Source organism: Cheilinus undulatus, linkage group 6, assembly GCF_018320785.1.
Source record: "Cheilinus undulatus linkage group 6, ASM1832078v1, whole genome shotgun sequence".
NCBI lineage: Eukaryota > Metazoa > Chordata > Actinopteri > Labriformes > Labridae > Cheilinus > Cheilinus undulatus.
In genome coordinates, this window is record NC_054870.1 from 27,313,317 (window position 1) to 27,329,741 (window position 16,425).

Sequence of the window (16,425 nt, forward strand, 5' to 3'; positions counted from 1 at the left end):
AAATAAATGCACTTATATTCAAGTTAGAGATCTTTTAAGTGTCTATCAGTTCTTTATGTTTTTATGAATTCTGTGCCAATGCTGAAGGCCAACTTACAAACTTGTAAAGGTCTCCTAAATTATTAAAAAAATGACCATCAAAGTGAGAGAAGGCTTAACTGCTGCTACTCCAAAAGTATGGTATTTCACCAGTGCACATTTTACCAAGACTAAGTAAAGGTGTTTGAGAAATATGCAGACTAATTAAAGCTAATCATGAAATAACAAAACCATGTCAGAAAAAAAAAGTTGCATCAACCAGGAGTTTAGTGGAAGTCTGATGTTTGAGAAGCAGTAACTAGTTAAGGAAGTGAGAGCATGGAGGTACACCAAATAGAGATGGCCAGACAACTGAATGATTACAGTAAGCATCAAAGATTTACATTGCGCAAACCCTGTCCTGGGAATGGCCAGGAGTTGTCATAGCCACCCTAAAATCTGACTGGCCACCCATAGCAATGCCTTCAATTCTAAACCATGATAGGATATGTGCTTTGTCAGAGGCAAGATTAATACTTTAATCAATTTTGTTGGGATGTGCTACGGGCTGTTTTTTTTTTTAGCTTTCTTTGCATGGTATTTGACTATATTAGTTCTTTAAATTGTGGATCCCCACATTTTTTAATTATTAAAAATTAAGCTGGATGTAGAACATTTCCTGTGTCTCTGTTGTGCTATTTTTAGAAGTTAAATATATATTCACAGGAATAAAATATCTGTGAATTACTTTAGTGTTTGTTGTTTAACTTGATATATTAAGTGAAATCAAACAGGATGAGTATGTTTTATTAGTTCTATTATATATGTTCTTTTAATGCCTTTCTAATCGAGAGGAGAACAGTGGATAGTGATGGAAACAGAGATGAGAGAGTGGGGGAGAGACATGCAGGGAAGAAGCTGCAGGACCTGCATACATAGGGCACGATCTTACCGCTTGGCCATCTGTGCCCCATTTTATACATTTTTGAATATGAAAGAAAATGCTTCAGACCACCTCCACATATAAGGCACTGCCACTGCTTGGCTACCCCAGTCAAAAAGTCTGGCAACTCGGGGAGCAGGTGGCCTAGTGGATAAAGGCGCTCCCCATGTGCGCGGGTTCGAATCCAGCCTGAGGCCCTTCACCACATGTCTCTCCCCCACTCTTGACCCTGTTTCTGACTCTGTCCACTGTCCCCCTCTATCTATTAAAGGCACAAAAATACCCAAAACTAAATCTAAAAAAGAAAAAAAAGTCTGGCAACTCCACTGGCTTGAGGTCGGCTTTGAAGCAAAGACATATAGCAGGCCTATATTTCTAGTCTTGTATAAGAAGTAGCATAGTCCAAGTCAAGACCCTCTTGCATGAGTAGCTGCTGAATATAAAAGACAAAACAAAACCAAAAAAACTGTATATGGATCTAAAGTTTCTAGAATTATTAATGAAACTCTGATAGGAGTTTGTTACCAAATACCAATTCACACCCTAGTCAGTGGGTGGCAGGACGGACTTGTGGAATAGTTTACATATTAGAAAAGCTATTTAAATGTATTATTCATTCTCTTGTACTACTTTCCATACATAGATTTATACATTTTTGGCAGAAATTGAAACTGAAGTCAGTGAAAATTACAGTTTTATTCACTGAAGGGAAGGCTAAAAAAAATCTCAATACAGAACATACAGGTTCTGCTGTGTTTTAACGTATTGCAATGTTATTCGCTCTGCAGTGGTAAAAAGGAAACAATCATCTCCTGTAGTACCTGTTAGCCTCACAGCAATAACAAGGAAGTTAGGATCTGGAAACTCTTCTCGTTGAAATATTTTACAACAATTACAGGATGGAAATTGAGAATATTAGACCACAACTCACTGTCCACCCTGCTCATGTTAGGTGGAGGGTAATAAACATCCCATTCTGGTTAAACAAGCACTGGGGACAAAGTAAAAGACCTCTCAATACCATCGAGCAGGCTGAGGCAAAAACTTTCATCACAGCAAAGAAATGGATATGACATGGATAAACTCACAACTGGAAGCCATACTACATATTCCAGTCCAGTAGGTGGCGGCAGTGAACCTCTAGGCTGGTTCTCCAATAAGGAAGAAGAAGGAAGAAGAAAAAAAACGTTCTCATTGGTTGAAGGCCTACTGTTGCAGGAAGCAGGTGTTCCTGCTGCAATTGTCTGTTTCCAAAGGAGTAGCGGCAGATAACTTTCTAATGTAAGAAGGAATAAATAGATACATTAGCTTAGTGCTGTAATGCTTAACAGCATCATGAATGGTTATGCAGCGACGAAATGCCCTTTAGCCGGCTAGCGTTGCCAGCGTACGCGCGCCAAATTTGAAATTAAGCTAACTTGTCTTGGCTATGATACAGTAGCTAGCAAACTTAACAGCTTATGTGTCAGCTTCAGAAAATTCAGTGTTGCTACTAATGGTATTCTAAATAACATGTCATTGTCCTTTGTTTGTCTGGAATTATGTTGAATACCTCTGTAACTACATTCAAGCTGATTTAGCTTAGCCTACACGTGTAAGTTAATTAAAATGACATTTACAGTACAAAATTGTTTTGACACTATTACTGTTGTCTTTCGCTAACGGCTCAGTTTCTTAATTATGATGCGTACTACTAACTTGAAGACTTGTCTTACAGAAGATGCGACGACTCCGGACCGCAACAGCTAAAGTTATTCAGTATAAAGACGTTGACTCGGACCTGTAAGTGATTTTCATTTATTTAGAGCTGACAAAGTTTTCGTGCTCAGTTTCACATATCTGGGGTTCTCCTCTGGACTATTTTCACTCTTGCTAATGACAAAAGTTCGCCCGGGTAAGAATAGGGGAAACTTTTTGTCCTATTAGATAATATATATATGTATATATATATATATATATATATATATATATATGAAATAGGAATGCTTGTCTTTGATTATGAGGTTTGAACAGAGCAGGCACATAAGAGGAAAATGTAAGGTGCTCTAGTTTGCTCATCTACTACTTATGTCACTTCTTTTGTTACCATCAGGTCATTTTCACAGACAATGAGTGAGGATGAGGATACTGATGAATGGAGACCACCAGAGTCCAAGCAGAAAGCACCAAACAAAACCTCCAGAACTCCTGCATCTGGGGAGAAGAAAGCACCCGCCAAGAGAATTGTGAAACCAAAGGAACCCAAAGTGCCAAAACAACCTAAAACACCTAAAGTGCCCAAAGAACCTAAGCCAAGGACACCACGCAAGCCTGCAGCAAAGCGAAAAACTGAGGCCAACAAAGTTCTGAAATATGCTGGGTCACCTGGGTTAGCTGGAACAAAGCAGGAAACATTAGAAGAGGGCAAAGATAAGGCAGGAGTAAAACAAACAGATGGCCCAGAGGTGGGCACAACAGAAGAGAGTAGGCCAAGTGGTCGAATAAAAGAGGAGGTACACCACAACAACTGCAACGCATTAATTCATACAAATCCAGATATTTATGCTGACATGTCTTTCATTTCTATAAAGACTGTGGACCTGTGTTTTAATTACAATTTAACAGATGAAAGAACCTCACCAATCTCTTTAACTTTGTCTGTTACATTAATCTTAATCTCTTTCCTTTGTGCTTTCGCTTCTGTTTGTGTAGAGGTTGTCATTTATCATGTCAGACCCCCACCAAACAGACAGATATGCAGGTGAAGGGTCCTCACTGGTTAGGCATAAACCAAAGAAGGAGGAAGAGGAGGATTTCACATTTGGTGAGCCCTGTCTAAAAAAACAGAAGACCAGTGGTGCCTGCTTCGGACGGCCTACTGCTTTACCATCACCACTGGCAGATGGTCTGAGGAATGAACTCAACATGAACTGGGACTTGACAGAGGTATTGTAGGATTTGTTTTGTGTTTTCTTTGAAAGCATGTGCCTGTTTTTGACAGATGATTGATAAGTCGACATGACTTATCAAGTATTTGCTTTACTGACAACCTGGTACTTGAGGGTACTGAGTTCTAGGAAATGTATTGGGAACAGTTTTTCTTGTACAGAGACTGTCATTAAGATCCTGACACTTTTCTAAATCAGAAACAGGGATTTTGGGGGGGGGGGGGGGGGCATGTGGGAAAGGAGCCCCAGGCCAGACTTAAACCCAGGCCACCCGCATACATGGGGTGCAACCTCACCACTAGACCATTGCATGCTTTTTTTTCTGTGCTTTAAACACTTCCTTTATTAATAAAATATATAAAAATCTTTTGTTAGTACATATGTTTTGGTAGTTATTCATGTTTGATAATATTACTGAATTATAACATTATGAATTTTAGTTATACCCGTATGTCATTTTTTCCACTCTTCCTTCTATTTGGTGTTAATGTCAAGCTATTTTTTTCTTGTTTGTTTCAAGATTGATTTGGGCCTTTTATACCTTTATTTAGATAGCACAGTGGAAACTGGAGAGAGAAAGAGTGGGGCATGAGATTTGGGAAAGGAGGAACAGGTTCGGTCGCATTTGAACCTGGACTGCCTGCAAACATAAACATGAGGCCACCGGCATCCTGCCTACACATTTCTTTTGCTATTACTGAATGTTCTTTGAACTGTATAAGAAATGAACATTTGTTAAGTGTAACGTTAGTGATTGGTGTTGAGAGACGGTGTTTTGCTGCCAACTTGCCTTTTTTGTGTTGATTAATGAGTTTAAATTTCCATGTGTGTCCTTGTTTTTTCCAGCTGCTGTCCATCCTCACCTGTGTGGAGCGATGGGTGTGTGTTAATATTGTTTCACTGCTTCGTGAGGAGAACACTGTGCCGTTCATGGTCCGCTACCGAAAAGAGATGATTAACCACATGGATGCCGATGCTGTCAGAGATGTCCAGCTGGTTTATGAGGAAATATGGTAGGAAAATTTAAATTAACTCATTAAAAAAGATAAAAAATATCTTCGCTTTCCATCACTCATACTCTCTCAACACCTGTTAAGTGCACAGTGAAGACTTGTTTTAGATTTTTGACAGCATTTTTGACATTGGCCACTAGATGGTGCTAGTAGTCAAGCTTTAAGGCCTCATATGATAACACTTGTGGATATTGTGGTCATTTAAGCTGTACACCTTGTCTTGTTTTTTTTGTGTGTGCCTTTGATCATATTGCACCATGAATGATGTTAAAGTCTATCTATTTTTTTATTTTTGTGTGTTCGTGATTCTTCAGCTCATTAGCCAAAAAAACCCAGTCTGTGATTCAGACCCTGAAGAAGGATGGCGTTTTGACAGCTGAGTTGGAACAGGAGCTGAGGAGCTGCCGGTCAGCCGATGAGCTGGATCATGTGGTCTGAATCACATTTTATTTATGCTAAAGAAGTAGCTATCATTGAACTGTCGTGTATCAGTCATGGTTTTGTTGCAATTTTATTTCAAGACACCTGAATGTTACTCTTACAAATCTCCCTACTAGACTTGTAAATGCAATGCTTCTCACTATCCCTGTAGTATTCTCCATATAAGAAAGGCAGTAAGCTGACAAAGGCTCGAAGGGCCAAAGCACTCGGCCTTGAGGTGGCTGCGTCTGCTCTACTGGAATCACCGCACACTCTGGATTTAAGGGCATGGGTAAAGCCTGGAACTGAGGGTAAGATTCAAACACATAAACACTAATAACTAATATTAAAATCAAGTCAGACTCAACGTTGATTAAACAGGTGAAATAAAGAGATTCGGTAATTGTTGCAGAACAAATGAAATTTCTTGTGGCAGATTTGGTTATTTATGGGTATTTCTTCAGAACAATATGAATGTTTTGTGTTTATGTTAGGTCTGACGTTAGTGGAAGAAGTGGTCACAGGTGTGGAGCATATCTTGGCTGACATGATTGCCAAAGACCCAGAGACACTCACCTACATCAAAACATTGTGAGGACATTCACTACATGTTTTTACAGTTTTAGTGTTTCTATACAATAATAGTGACACTGTACCTCATGATTCTTGTCTTCTCACTTTGTGTGTCAGGTGTGAGAAGAGCTATGTGACCATCCAGTCCTCTGTAACCAAGTCGGCACTAAAGGAAAAGGCGCAGGAGAAGCCTTTCCATGGTCACCAAAAACCAGGGACTCAGCAAAACAAAAACAAAGACATCGACAAGTTTTGTCTCTACTTTGACTTCACCTGCAACATCCAGCGAATCCAGCCCCATCAGGTAGACTTCCAAGTTTTTTAATAGTTTTATTGATAATTTGGTACAGCAGTAGTCTACATGTTGCACAAAATTCAGTGCCAGTACACAACCTAAATGATACTCACTTTAAAAGTTAGAAATGCAACAAAACAGTGTTGCTGCTTTTAATCTGTATTTTCTTTGGAGGATGTGCAGAAACTCTGTCTTAATGGTGGTCTAACTCTTTACTGGAGTGTTTTTACTGTTTTACCCCTTAATACTTTTTTTATAATCTGTGGTTAGTGCAGAGCAGCCTTTACTAGTACCATATTTCCTCATGCTAGCTGGCTTTATTTAACCAAGAGATGGTATCTGCATTTTAGTGTAACCGGTTCCTGACAGACTTTTAATTGGGAACACACTGCACATTTTCCTTTGTTTGGACAATGCACTTTCACTGTGATGACTTTTTTTAGGGCTGTAAAAAATTAATTGGATTAATTGTGATTACTGCGACACTTATCTGTAATAAGTGCACTAATTGTTTTTTCAAATTGCAATAAACATGCTTTATTTTTGATTTCAACAAACTTTGGTTAAGTCATCCCAGCCCCTCCCTGCAGCAACAGTTACATTAAATAAGTCCACCACTGCTCCTTAATGTCTCATTTCCAGCTTGACAGCTCAGTTTACAATTCAAAAGTTGTCTTGGCCATGTGTTATCGAACACTTACCTTTTTAATGTCCACTTATTTCCTTTTTAGTATATAAAAAGTTCCCTTCTCCCATGCTTAAGTTCATGTTAAAATCTTCAATCTACCTACGTAGCAGGTCTGTATCAAAACAGGAAGTCTATTATCCTTAGTTTAAGACAGCAGGAAAATCCAAAATGACACAAACATTTTTAAATGAAAAGTAGTGGAATTGTAGAATGCAGTAAAATGGTGCACTTAATTCAGTTTAACTACAGGAATCCTGAGATTACCTGTGATTAAAAGTTTTAATCTTTTGACAGCTCTACTTTTCTGTATTATTATGCAGCTTATTCACCTCTTACTTGCAAAAATTTTTAAATACAAGCACCATCTTTATTATATAAAGAAGGGGAAGAGTTAACAACATAGCCATACAAAATTACATTAGATAGGAATTTACAAAAACTTTATCAAACCTTGCTTAAGTATGCAGAATTAAGTTGATTTACACCTGAATTTAGTGTTTTGCTCATTCATCTGTTATTGCCTGTTACACACACAGACATAATATGCATAAAGATGCATACACAAAAACAATTGAACACCATCTGTTTGTGTTTGTGCTGTTTCTGGCTGCTTCATATGTGCTGCTACTGAATGCTAGCCACGTCAGTCGCAGTTAGTCTTGTCTGTTCCTCCATATTTGCCCCTCCTGCTTCCAGTTCTGCCTCCTCTGCTCCCCCTGTGTCCCTCTAGTGACTAGTGGGTTACTCAGAGTTGGTCCCGGGCCTCATGTGTCACCACAGCTTCTATCACCCGCTGCCTCTCTGCCACACCACACTCTCTGGCAACCACGCTCTGCCCTACAGTCATACAATCACATACACATACATGCATATGCACACACTTGCTCACACACAAGCACACCCTGCAAGTCCCCCTTGTTCTCTCCTCTTAACATATGTGACATGTCCCCTGCCGACATGCCATTGGATTAGGAAGCTTTGATTGACAGGCGCTCTCTTGTAGTGACAGCTACTGCTGCTGGGCCCACAGGCGGACCGAGGGATGGGGAGAGGGAGTGGGGGTGGAAAAGGAGGGAGAGAGTGAACAGATGAGCGATGCTGAGGTGTGTCCATCACTTATCTCTCTTGCTCGGCCTCTCTCCCTTTTTTCTGAAAACTAAGTCCTCCCATCCTTTCCACGCCTCCCCTTTTCCCCTCTCCTCTCAGTGTTTGAGAGGCCTTTAATTCGATGACTCGCCTTTGTCATGGAGTGTTAATCCACAGGCTGCTTTGACCCTGCTAGCTGTCGGATTCCGGCTAAAACGAACCTTTTCTAGCCGTCAAGTTGTCGAGATGGGGGAGCAGGTGGAAGATGTGTTTTGACAGGAGGCATGTGTGTTAGCACACACTCGCCTGCATGCCTTAGCACATTTCATTAAAGCAGCAGTTCTGGTCTGCTAAAGGAAAAGGGGGCAATGTATGAAGGCAGAGGCAGAGAGATGTTACAGTCGGTCCAGTGAACATGCAAATTTAAATATAGATGGGAAATAACACCCTGCAGTAACAGGAAAAAAATACAGACGCATTAACATCCTCAATGTTTGTAGTTTATCAAAGAGAGGAATTTTAAAGCAGTAAATAAAAAATATGAATTGAGTTTTAGTAAGTATAGTTGAACTGAACAACAACTTTCAAAAGAATAAATGCAATGTAAATTAGTCAGTAAAATGCCTTAAAAGTGAAACATATGCATCTTGGGCTAAAAAGATTTCCATTATGCCAACCAAGTTCACCAATTTACATCACTTTTATGGTCTTGTTCTCAACTAATTGGTGAATCATTAAGTCCACACAATGCTTTTGTCGATGTCATCATTTTTGGTTGTTTTCTTCGTCCCACAGAAACCAAAAGATATTAATTTTACAATCCATTAAGATAAAGAGAAACCAAAAGATGGGAAAAATAGGAAAGTAATCTAGGTTTAGAAATTTCTGTTATTTGAGAAATCAATCAACAAACAATTTTTTCAGCCTTTTAGAAGTGTTATCTGTCATTAAAGCCAGGGATGAGGCATCAGTAGCCAAGTAGTAATGTCCGCTCACACAGTGTAAAGAAGCTGTTGTCCTTAGAGTGAGGATCCCATGTTTAAATTCAACCTGTAGCTCTTCTCTTGCATGTCAAACCCCCAGGTTTCCAACTGCTTCTACTTTCCTAATTTTACAATAAAGGCATAAAAAGCCCCAAAATATATAAACACTAATAAGTTATGGATAAAACAAGAGCTCCTGTGTATGCTTTTGTAGAAATATGATGTAATTTTTATATTTTCATATATATTTAATGAGATTTTATCAAACGCTTTGGCATTTGATTGCCATTTTACACAACCAGCTGAGATGATTAGCTCAGATTGAATTCTGTCAGTTTTAATTTGAGGGTATGGGCACGTATTTACCTTACAGCTATATGCAGCCGGTACACTCTCCGGGATGCCAGGGCTGATTTGTTGAATGTGCAATGGGGTATTTTTAATGCGATTAGTGTTGTGATCAAATGATTGTTTAATGCTGCAGCATTAGGCTCGCCTGCAGAGGAACAGTATCAAATAGAATTCTTTCATCAATTAATCATTTCTTTTTGATGGACAAGTTTATTTTCTGACTCAGATGCTGAATTTGTGCATGTTTGGGTGTTGTTCAAAAGCTCTAGATATCTTCAAAGGATGTAAAAACTAGATTTGTGATTTATTTAATTTAAATTTACATTATATGAGAAATATTTCTATTAATATAACCCATGGCAAATTATCTTAAGAATTTACAATGTTATTATCTACAACAGCAGACCATACTTTTTAGGGGTGGGAATCACTAGTGGCCCCACGATATGATATTATCTTTAACTTGGGCCACGATTCGATATTATTGTGATTTTAAACCTTTTGCAATACAGTGAGTACTGCAATACCACATATTGCGATCTACACAATTTTTTCAACTGTTTAGCTGATTTAGCATTAGTCTTTCCCTCATGTTTGTCAAATTTCTGCAGGTTTTTTTTTTCATGTAGCACCCTTGCAAACCTTATGACATGTTCATCTCATTTGTGCCCTGCTTGCATTCCCAATGTCCTTCCCCTGGTGCTGCCATGCTTGTTGTATTAACTTCCTCCTGCTTTATGACCATCACCTCTGCTGACCTCACTGGTCAAACAATTGTCCAAACAATTGATTTTATTTTTCTATTATCATAGACTACACTTTATTTAATGCAATTAATTTGAAAAATGGACAAGATGATACGATATATCCCCAGACAAAATATCGCGATACTATGCTGTATCGATTTTTTTCTCCCACCCCTAATACTTTACATGTTAAATTCATATCAATAAGCAATTGATCCCACTTAAAAATATGTATAATAGTTACATAACACAATTAAAATGTGTTGTGTTTTTGTTCAAAAGTCTGAAAAAAACCCACACTAAATTTTGTTGGAATCAGCCTCTCTACATATATGGAAGCCATTTTTTCCACTGACTGTTAAATTTTTAACACAGTTACACCTCATTCTACTTAATGAGAGACTGATTTGGTGATCATGTGTCAAGCTGTCAAACAAAGCTGAGCGAGCTTCTTGAATTTGTGTGCCAAGAGAGGTAAAACCTGACATTCACGTGGAGGACTGCTGGAGAGTATTTCTGTCATTAAGGGTGTAATCAGTGTTATTCCATCAAATATTCCATCTTTGAACCCTCACCAAGTCTAAGCATGAGTTCTCATTTTTTTAAATACACATTAAGTCATTTTCTGCATTATACACCATCTGAAAATAATATTTTATTTTAAGTTAGAAGAAATGTTATAAACAATAGAAGAAAAATGATAATTTTACTCAAACATACTTACAGTAGAGCTGCTTGACAATGGCAAAAATTATTATCAGGATTATTTAAATGATCATTAAAATCACGGTTATTAAACATGCTTACTCACTGATTTTACAACATCTATGTCTGTGCATGAATGTCAGATGATTACATGAATTTGTCATGTGGCCTTGAGAGGCAACCACAACCATGTAACAAATTCTGTAAGTTATCTAACATTACTTCAGGTCTTACTTCTACTTCTAAAAACCGGAGTGGTTTCATATGACTGAGATCATTTGACCTTTTTTATGTTAACTAATGGCTGCTTTTCTGTCATTGTGTCCAGCTCTCTCAATCATCAAACTGTGCTTTGCCATCAGCTCATCATTTAAATTAAAGTTAGAGCTGTGTTGTTGCATAAATGAAGGGAGGGTGCACTCCATTTATCACACATGACAAACCTATGGGCAACGCGAGGCAACACAGCATGTGGCACAGTAATCATCAAACCTGGATTATCTTGCTTCCATGATGGTGGGAAGCGTAATTTGCAGTTAAAATTGAAACTCTGTTAATTGTCCAGAACTAGTTTGCAGTGAACTCATTTTTATGGAGTTGTAATTGTATTTTAGCTCTCTTTCTGAAGTAAATCTGGGCCATAACTAAATTCCCATCTCTTACACAGTGCAGTGTTTATCATGTGCATCACCCAGGTTTAAAAGCGTTCTGGTCTGCTGTACCCAGCGTGTGTCAGTGCGTGTGTATGTGTTAGTTTATCCTTGATATGTGGGGTGGATAGATGTGTTGATGATAGTATTCCTGCAGAGAAAGGGTGAGACAGAGATGGAGACAGAAAGAGAGAGGACAGTCGTTGGCATGCTGCCCTCCCTCGGGGGCTGGTGGAAGGATGAAGGGGGCGTTGCAGAAAGACATTCTGTCTGCTCTCGTCAGAGTTTGGCCACTACTTGGCTGTGTGTCACTCCTGACCCGTCTAACACACAAACACATCCTTCTCACCCTGTCTCACATCAGCCCTCCTTTCAGATCACCCTTGTCTCCCACCAGTGACCCAGCCCAGGCGGAAACTGAGAGACACACAGACACAGCAGGTTGTTTATCATCAGGGTGAGCAGTGGCCAGCTGCAGAGAAAAACAGCACAAGGACACAATTTTTTTTGTCTTGAGCCACATTTTTGCATCTGAAGAAGACAGGGTTTGGAACCATGACATACAGAAGGGACGTTTTTTTATTAGTTGCATTACTTGCTGTAGCAAAGCAGAGATCCAAATTCATATTCATACATATTTGAACATGGACAAGATTCATTTCACAATTTTCTGTTTGCTCTTTTACTTATTGTTAATCAGTAATATTATGAATTATTATTCTGAAGTTATTATTCTGAGTTTTTGCTGATCAATCAGTAATTGTTTTTAAATGGAGACTAAAATACTCACAGTGTGGTCTTAAAGACTTTTCATCCCCACATTCAATAGGCAGACAATGTGCTTACAGAAAATATATATGACTCTACATTTGACGATGATCATGTCAAGTCTGCATCATTTTTCAAGAACAAAGTAATTTAAAGAAGATCATTGGCCAAACCCTGAGAGTGTTGTTTTTGTTTTGTGTTTTAGTGTTTACTCCTCTAATTTCGCTTACTGACTTTTCCAGCTGTTTAGAGACTTAGGAATGTTTTGCTCTTCCTCTTCGACAGCCTGTAAAAGTTTGAAGCTTTGATGAAGATTGTTTGAGAAATCTCACCACAGTCAGAGCAGCAGCCCTGGGCAGAAACATGCCAACTGAAGAGAAATCTAACTTTTAATCAAATTCAGACGAGCTTGCCGCATTAATTTATGTCTCTGCTTCGCCATTAGCTGTGTTTTTTTATTTCTATTTTTGTGTGTGTTGAAAATGTCTCCAGCACATCTGAGGGTGCTGCTGAGTGGTAATGGTTGTGGCACTGTGTGTGTGGGTGCGGGCGGGGGCAGGCCTTGCGGTCTCTGCGTGGATGGTGGCGTAGTGGTGGCATTTGTCAGCTCGCTTCTTCCGCTTGGTTTCCAGATTGACGTCTTGTTTCTTGGCCCTGTTCTGTGGCGGGATAAAGGTTCCCCACTGAAAAGGTCAGACACTTACTACTGTTTGCTTAACAGCATGTAACAGTTTCCTTCTGAAGGGGCGGGGGGGGGGGGGCAAACAATGCAACACAACAGGCCTGGCCAGAGGACAGTCTGCTAGGCTTGTCACTTTTACACGCATGTGTTTGTGTGCAGAGTTAAGAATTTAGTTTTTATTCTTGTGTTTTGACATTTGTGTGGATGTGGCTCTTTTACACATACATGGTGTGGACACAGTAGTTGTTTATGACCCAGATTTAACCTGATGTGCATAAGTAGCACATATTTTTTTTCCTTTTTTTATCCCCAAATAGAAACAAGAAAACATCCTAAAAGTGATCATCACATTTATATTTTTATGCATCAAGTCACCTTTGAGCTTTGCTCTTCAAAATTAAACTGAAATATGAACACAATAACTGCAGACTGTTGCTAAAAAAGAATAAAATGCATATCTTCATCTGCAAATGCAAACTCAAAAACTTCAAAAATATAACTATTAAAGCCTGAAGATAGCTTTAATTGTTAAACTGCTCAAATAACTGCTCAGAGTTATCTTTTGTATTTAAGTTGCTGATGCTTCTGTTACCTGTACAGTTTGTGAGAGGGTTTATTTTTGTATTCCTTTGCACCTGTGTGCTGTTTCTACAGTTCATTGCTCTTAATGTAACAGTTTTTTTCTGTCTGTGTTTATGTGCCTGTGTTTATTTTGTATCTGTGTTTGTGCTTGTGTGCATTGCTGCCTGCGTCTTTGTGTGTGTATAGACCCTGGCTATTAACCGAGGGGAGAGTCTGAAGATTTTGACAGTGAAAGTGAACATTCCTGACAGGGTAAAGAATGACTTCACCAGGTGGTGCATAAACACAAGGTAAAAACCACAACATATACTACGTTCCTACACTGAATAATAGCAGAGACTCTCACACAGACATTTATCTTGGACTTTTGGTATTAAAGGGTTGAGGGCAATGTTCACGATATCAATTGATCTCCAAAGAGAATTGTTAGAGGCTTTTATTTAACTACTTTGTCAGTGAGGGTTGATGTTTGTCATTGTTCAGAAAAGATTTTAACCTTCAGAAGAAGAGATAAGATAAGATATTCCTTTATTAGTCCCACAAGGGGAAATTCCAATTTACAGCAGCAAAAAGTATCTTAGTCAAAGCAGGCCATTGGCGACAGAAACAATAGAAAATACAATAGAACACACACAATAGAAATAGAGTACAAATAAAAGTAGTGTTGCAAGGGCACCAATAAATCCAAAAGTATGGAATGTAAAAACTTCAACTTACAAATTATAAATAGTATTTACAGTTATGTACAGGTTGGGTATATTACAGATTGGGTGTGGTGGAGATATTAATATGTACACCTACATATATACACAAATATATATACAAACGTGTACAGATTATACGTATAAATATAAGATAAATATATAAATATGTATATGTATATATATAAGATATGAGTCCATCAGATTTTAATGGAAAGTTTGTAATTTTCCAATGTTTAGCTTGAGGAAGGAAAGACTCAGAAACAGGTTTTTGACAGGACTTTTCTCCATTACTCCATTTAAAATTACCTGTTGGATGAGAGATGAGGGACAAAATACAATTACCAACTTGTTTTCCACAAATCTGAATTGTACTTGCAATGGTAGTCAATGGAAAGGACTGACATTACACACAAGCACAAAAAGGTTCACTTACACTTACATGACATTGCGTAAGAAGTGAAGGGATGTTTATTTATATGGATTGTTTTCATCAAGGGGAATGCCACTTCAGAGAAAACACTCCTCTCCTTGCTGTTTTAACACAGGTGGAAGCCAAAGACGTTTGCAAGAGAAGAGCTAAGTGTGATAGTCAGAAATGCAGTAGAGGATTCTTATAAAAGGCTCATTCTGCCTCTCCTCACCAGGAGTTACAGGTATTTAGAGCATGACTGTCAACGTGTACGACATTTTCTACTGAAATTCATGCAGTTATTTATAATACACCCTCACTTCATCATAATTAAAACACACTATTCCAGCTTGCTCACATTTTTCTTGACTCCTCTGTTCATCACTCCGTCTCTCCTCGTCACCCTTTTGCTCCCACTGTGTAGGACAAAGCTGACAAGTGCAGCAGAGAAGGAGTCGATTGCCATGTTTGTGAGGAACCTCCGGCAGCGCCTGTTGGTGTGTCCAGTCAGGGGCTGTGTCATTATGGGGGTGGACCCTGGCTTTAGACATGGCTGTAAGCTGGCAATTCTCTCCCCTACCAGTAAGTGACTGTACAATTCAGTTAACACATTTACGTTGTATCAGTCCAATTTTTTTTCTTGTTGCAATGAAAGTGTCGTCGTCTACAGGGTTCTTTCTTCTCTTCTTTTTTGCCAGAACCATTTTGTTTTGTCACCTATATTCTCTTGTAACTGCAGTCTGATATTCAAGTGTTATCAGCACTATCAGATAAAATTAAACAGCAAATTTATTGCTCATTGGCTATAGTTCTCCCAGTTGTTGTCTCTGTTTTTCTGATGTTTAACGCTCCCAAATTTTTGATAACTAATAGTTAATGGCTCAAGCCTTCTAAAGAAAAGTAAGAGTCAACATCTCCTTCAGCTGTAATGAAGCAAAATATTCAGCCTGACAAGATGCTATGTAAACATGGACATCTACACCTGTAGTAAAACCACAGTGTGCATACATTAAAGAGATTTTTGTTGTTATTCTGGTATTTTGCTCCAGTTTGTTGAACACCCTCTTATCATCTTAATACTTACAACCACATTTTCTTTTCTTTTTTATGTCTTAATCTTTCTGCTCGCAGGTCAGATTCTGCACACTGACGTTGTGTACCTGCATAGTTCAAACCAACATAGAGAAGCAGACAAACTGTGCCACCTTATGATGAAATACAGGTACTGTTGCATGTATCAAAACAGACATTCTTTAGGTACTATTTCAGCTGAGTTAAATACAGTGGTAGCAGATATGGCATTTGTAAATGATAACTGTGGGCTGTCTGCATTTTTATGGGAACAGATTTACCAAAGATGTACTAGTCATACTTGTCTGTTTTCTGATGAATCACTGGAAATAAATATATTTTTAAGTGTGAAATGTACTCATGAGCAAACTTTTTTCACCTACATATTTATGATCTTTTAAAAAATTCTTTGCTTTCTCCTCTCGTCCATATTAGCTGTACAAGGGTTGTCATTGGCAATGGAACTGCATGTCGGGAGACTGAGTCCTTCTTTGCTGATCTCATCTCTAAGCGCCGGTTTCATTCCCTGGATGTGTCCTACTGGTAAGGTTTTAATCCAGTATATGTCAAAAAAAAAAAGGCTCCTGTTACCTGCAATTCAGGATGGATGGCAGTGCCTATAAAAAATGACCTCCTGGAATGTTTTACCCTTTTGTTGGTTTTATAAGACTGTCATAGTCAGTATAATTTGGCTTTCTTGACAAAAAAAAAAACAAAACAAAAAAACCTCTTTAATTTCAAAGTAAAAACAGATTTCCTTAAAGTAGTGTCAATTAGATAAAACGTAATGCAAAATACATGACTGCATGAA

The 16,425-nt window shown here is 38.4% G+C and overlaps 1 protein-coding gene across 1 annotated transcript in view; it reads left to right on the plus strand.

The window, feature by feature from the left end:
- The first annotated feature begins 2,179 nt into the window (after positions 1-2,179).
- The window catches only part of srbd1 (S1 RNA binding domain 1), a 78,366-nt gene continuing 64,120 nt past the window's right edge, over positions 2,180-16,425 (plus strand). The window contains exons 1-14 of the mRNA XM_041788795.1: positions 2,180-2,242; positions 2,679-2,743; positions 3,054-3,453; positions 3,653-3,886; positions 4,735-4,901; positions 5,216-5,333; positions 5,494-5,632; positions 5,816-5,912; positions 6,012-6,198; positions 13,617-13,720; positions 14,680-14,787; positions 14,968-15,125; positions 15,675-15,765; positions 16,050-16,157. Coding sequence (XP_041644729.1) covers positions 2,682-2,743; positions 3,054-3,453; positions 3,653-3,886; positions 4,735-4,901; positions 5,216-5,333; positions 5,494-5,632; positions 5,816-5,912; positions 6,012-6,198; positions 13,617-13,720; positions 14,680-14,787; positions 14,968-15,125; positions 15,675-15,765; positions 16,050-16,157 — 1,973 coding nt within the window. The 5' untranslated portion in view covers positions 2,180-2,242; positions 2,679-2,681. The remainder of the gene's footprint in view (positions 2,243-2,678; positions 2,744-3,053; positions 3,454-3,652; positions 3,887-4,734; positions 4,902-5,215; positions 5,334-5,493; positions 5,633-5,815; positions 5,913-6,011; positions 6,199-13,616; positions 13,721-14,679; positions 14,788-14,967; positions 15,126-15,674; positions 15,766-16,049; positions 16,158-16,425) is intronic.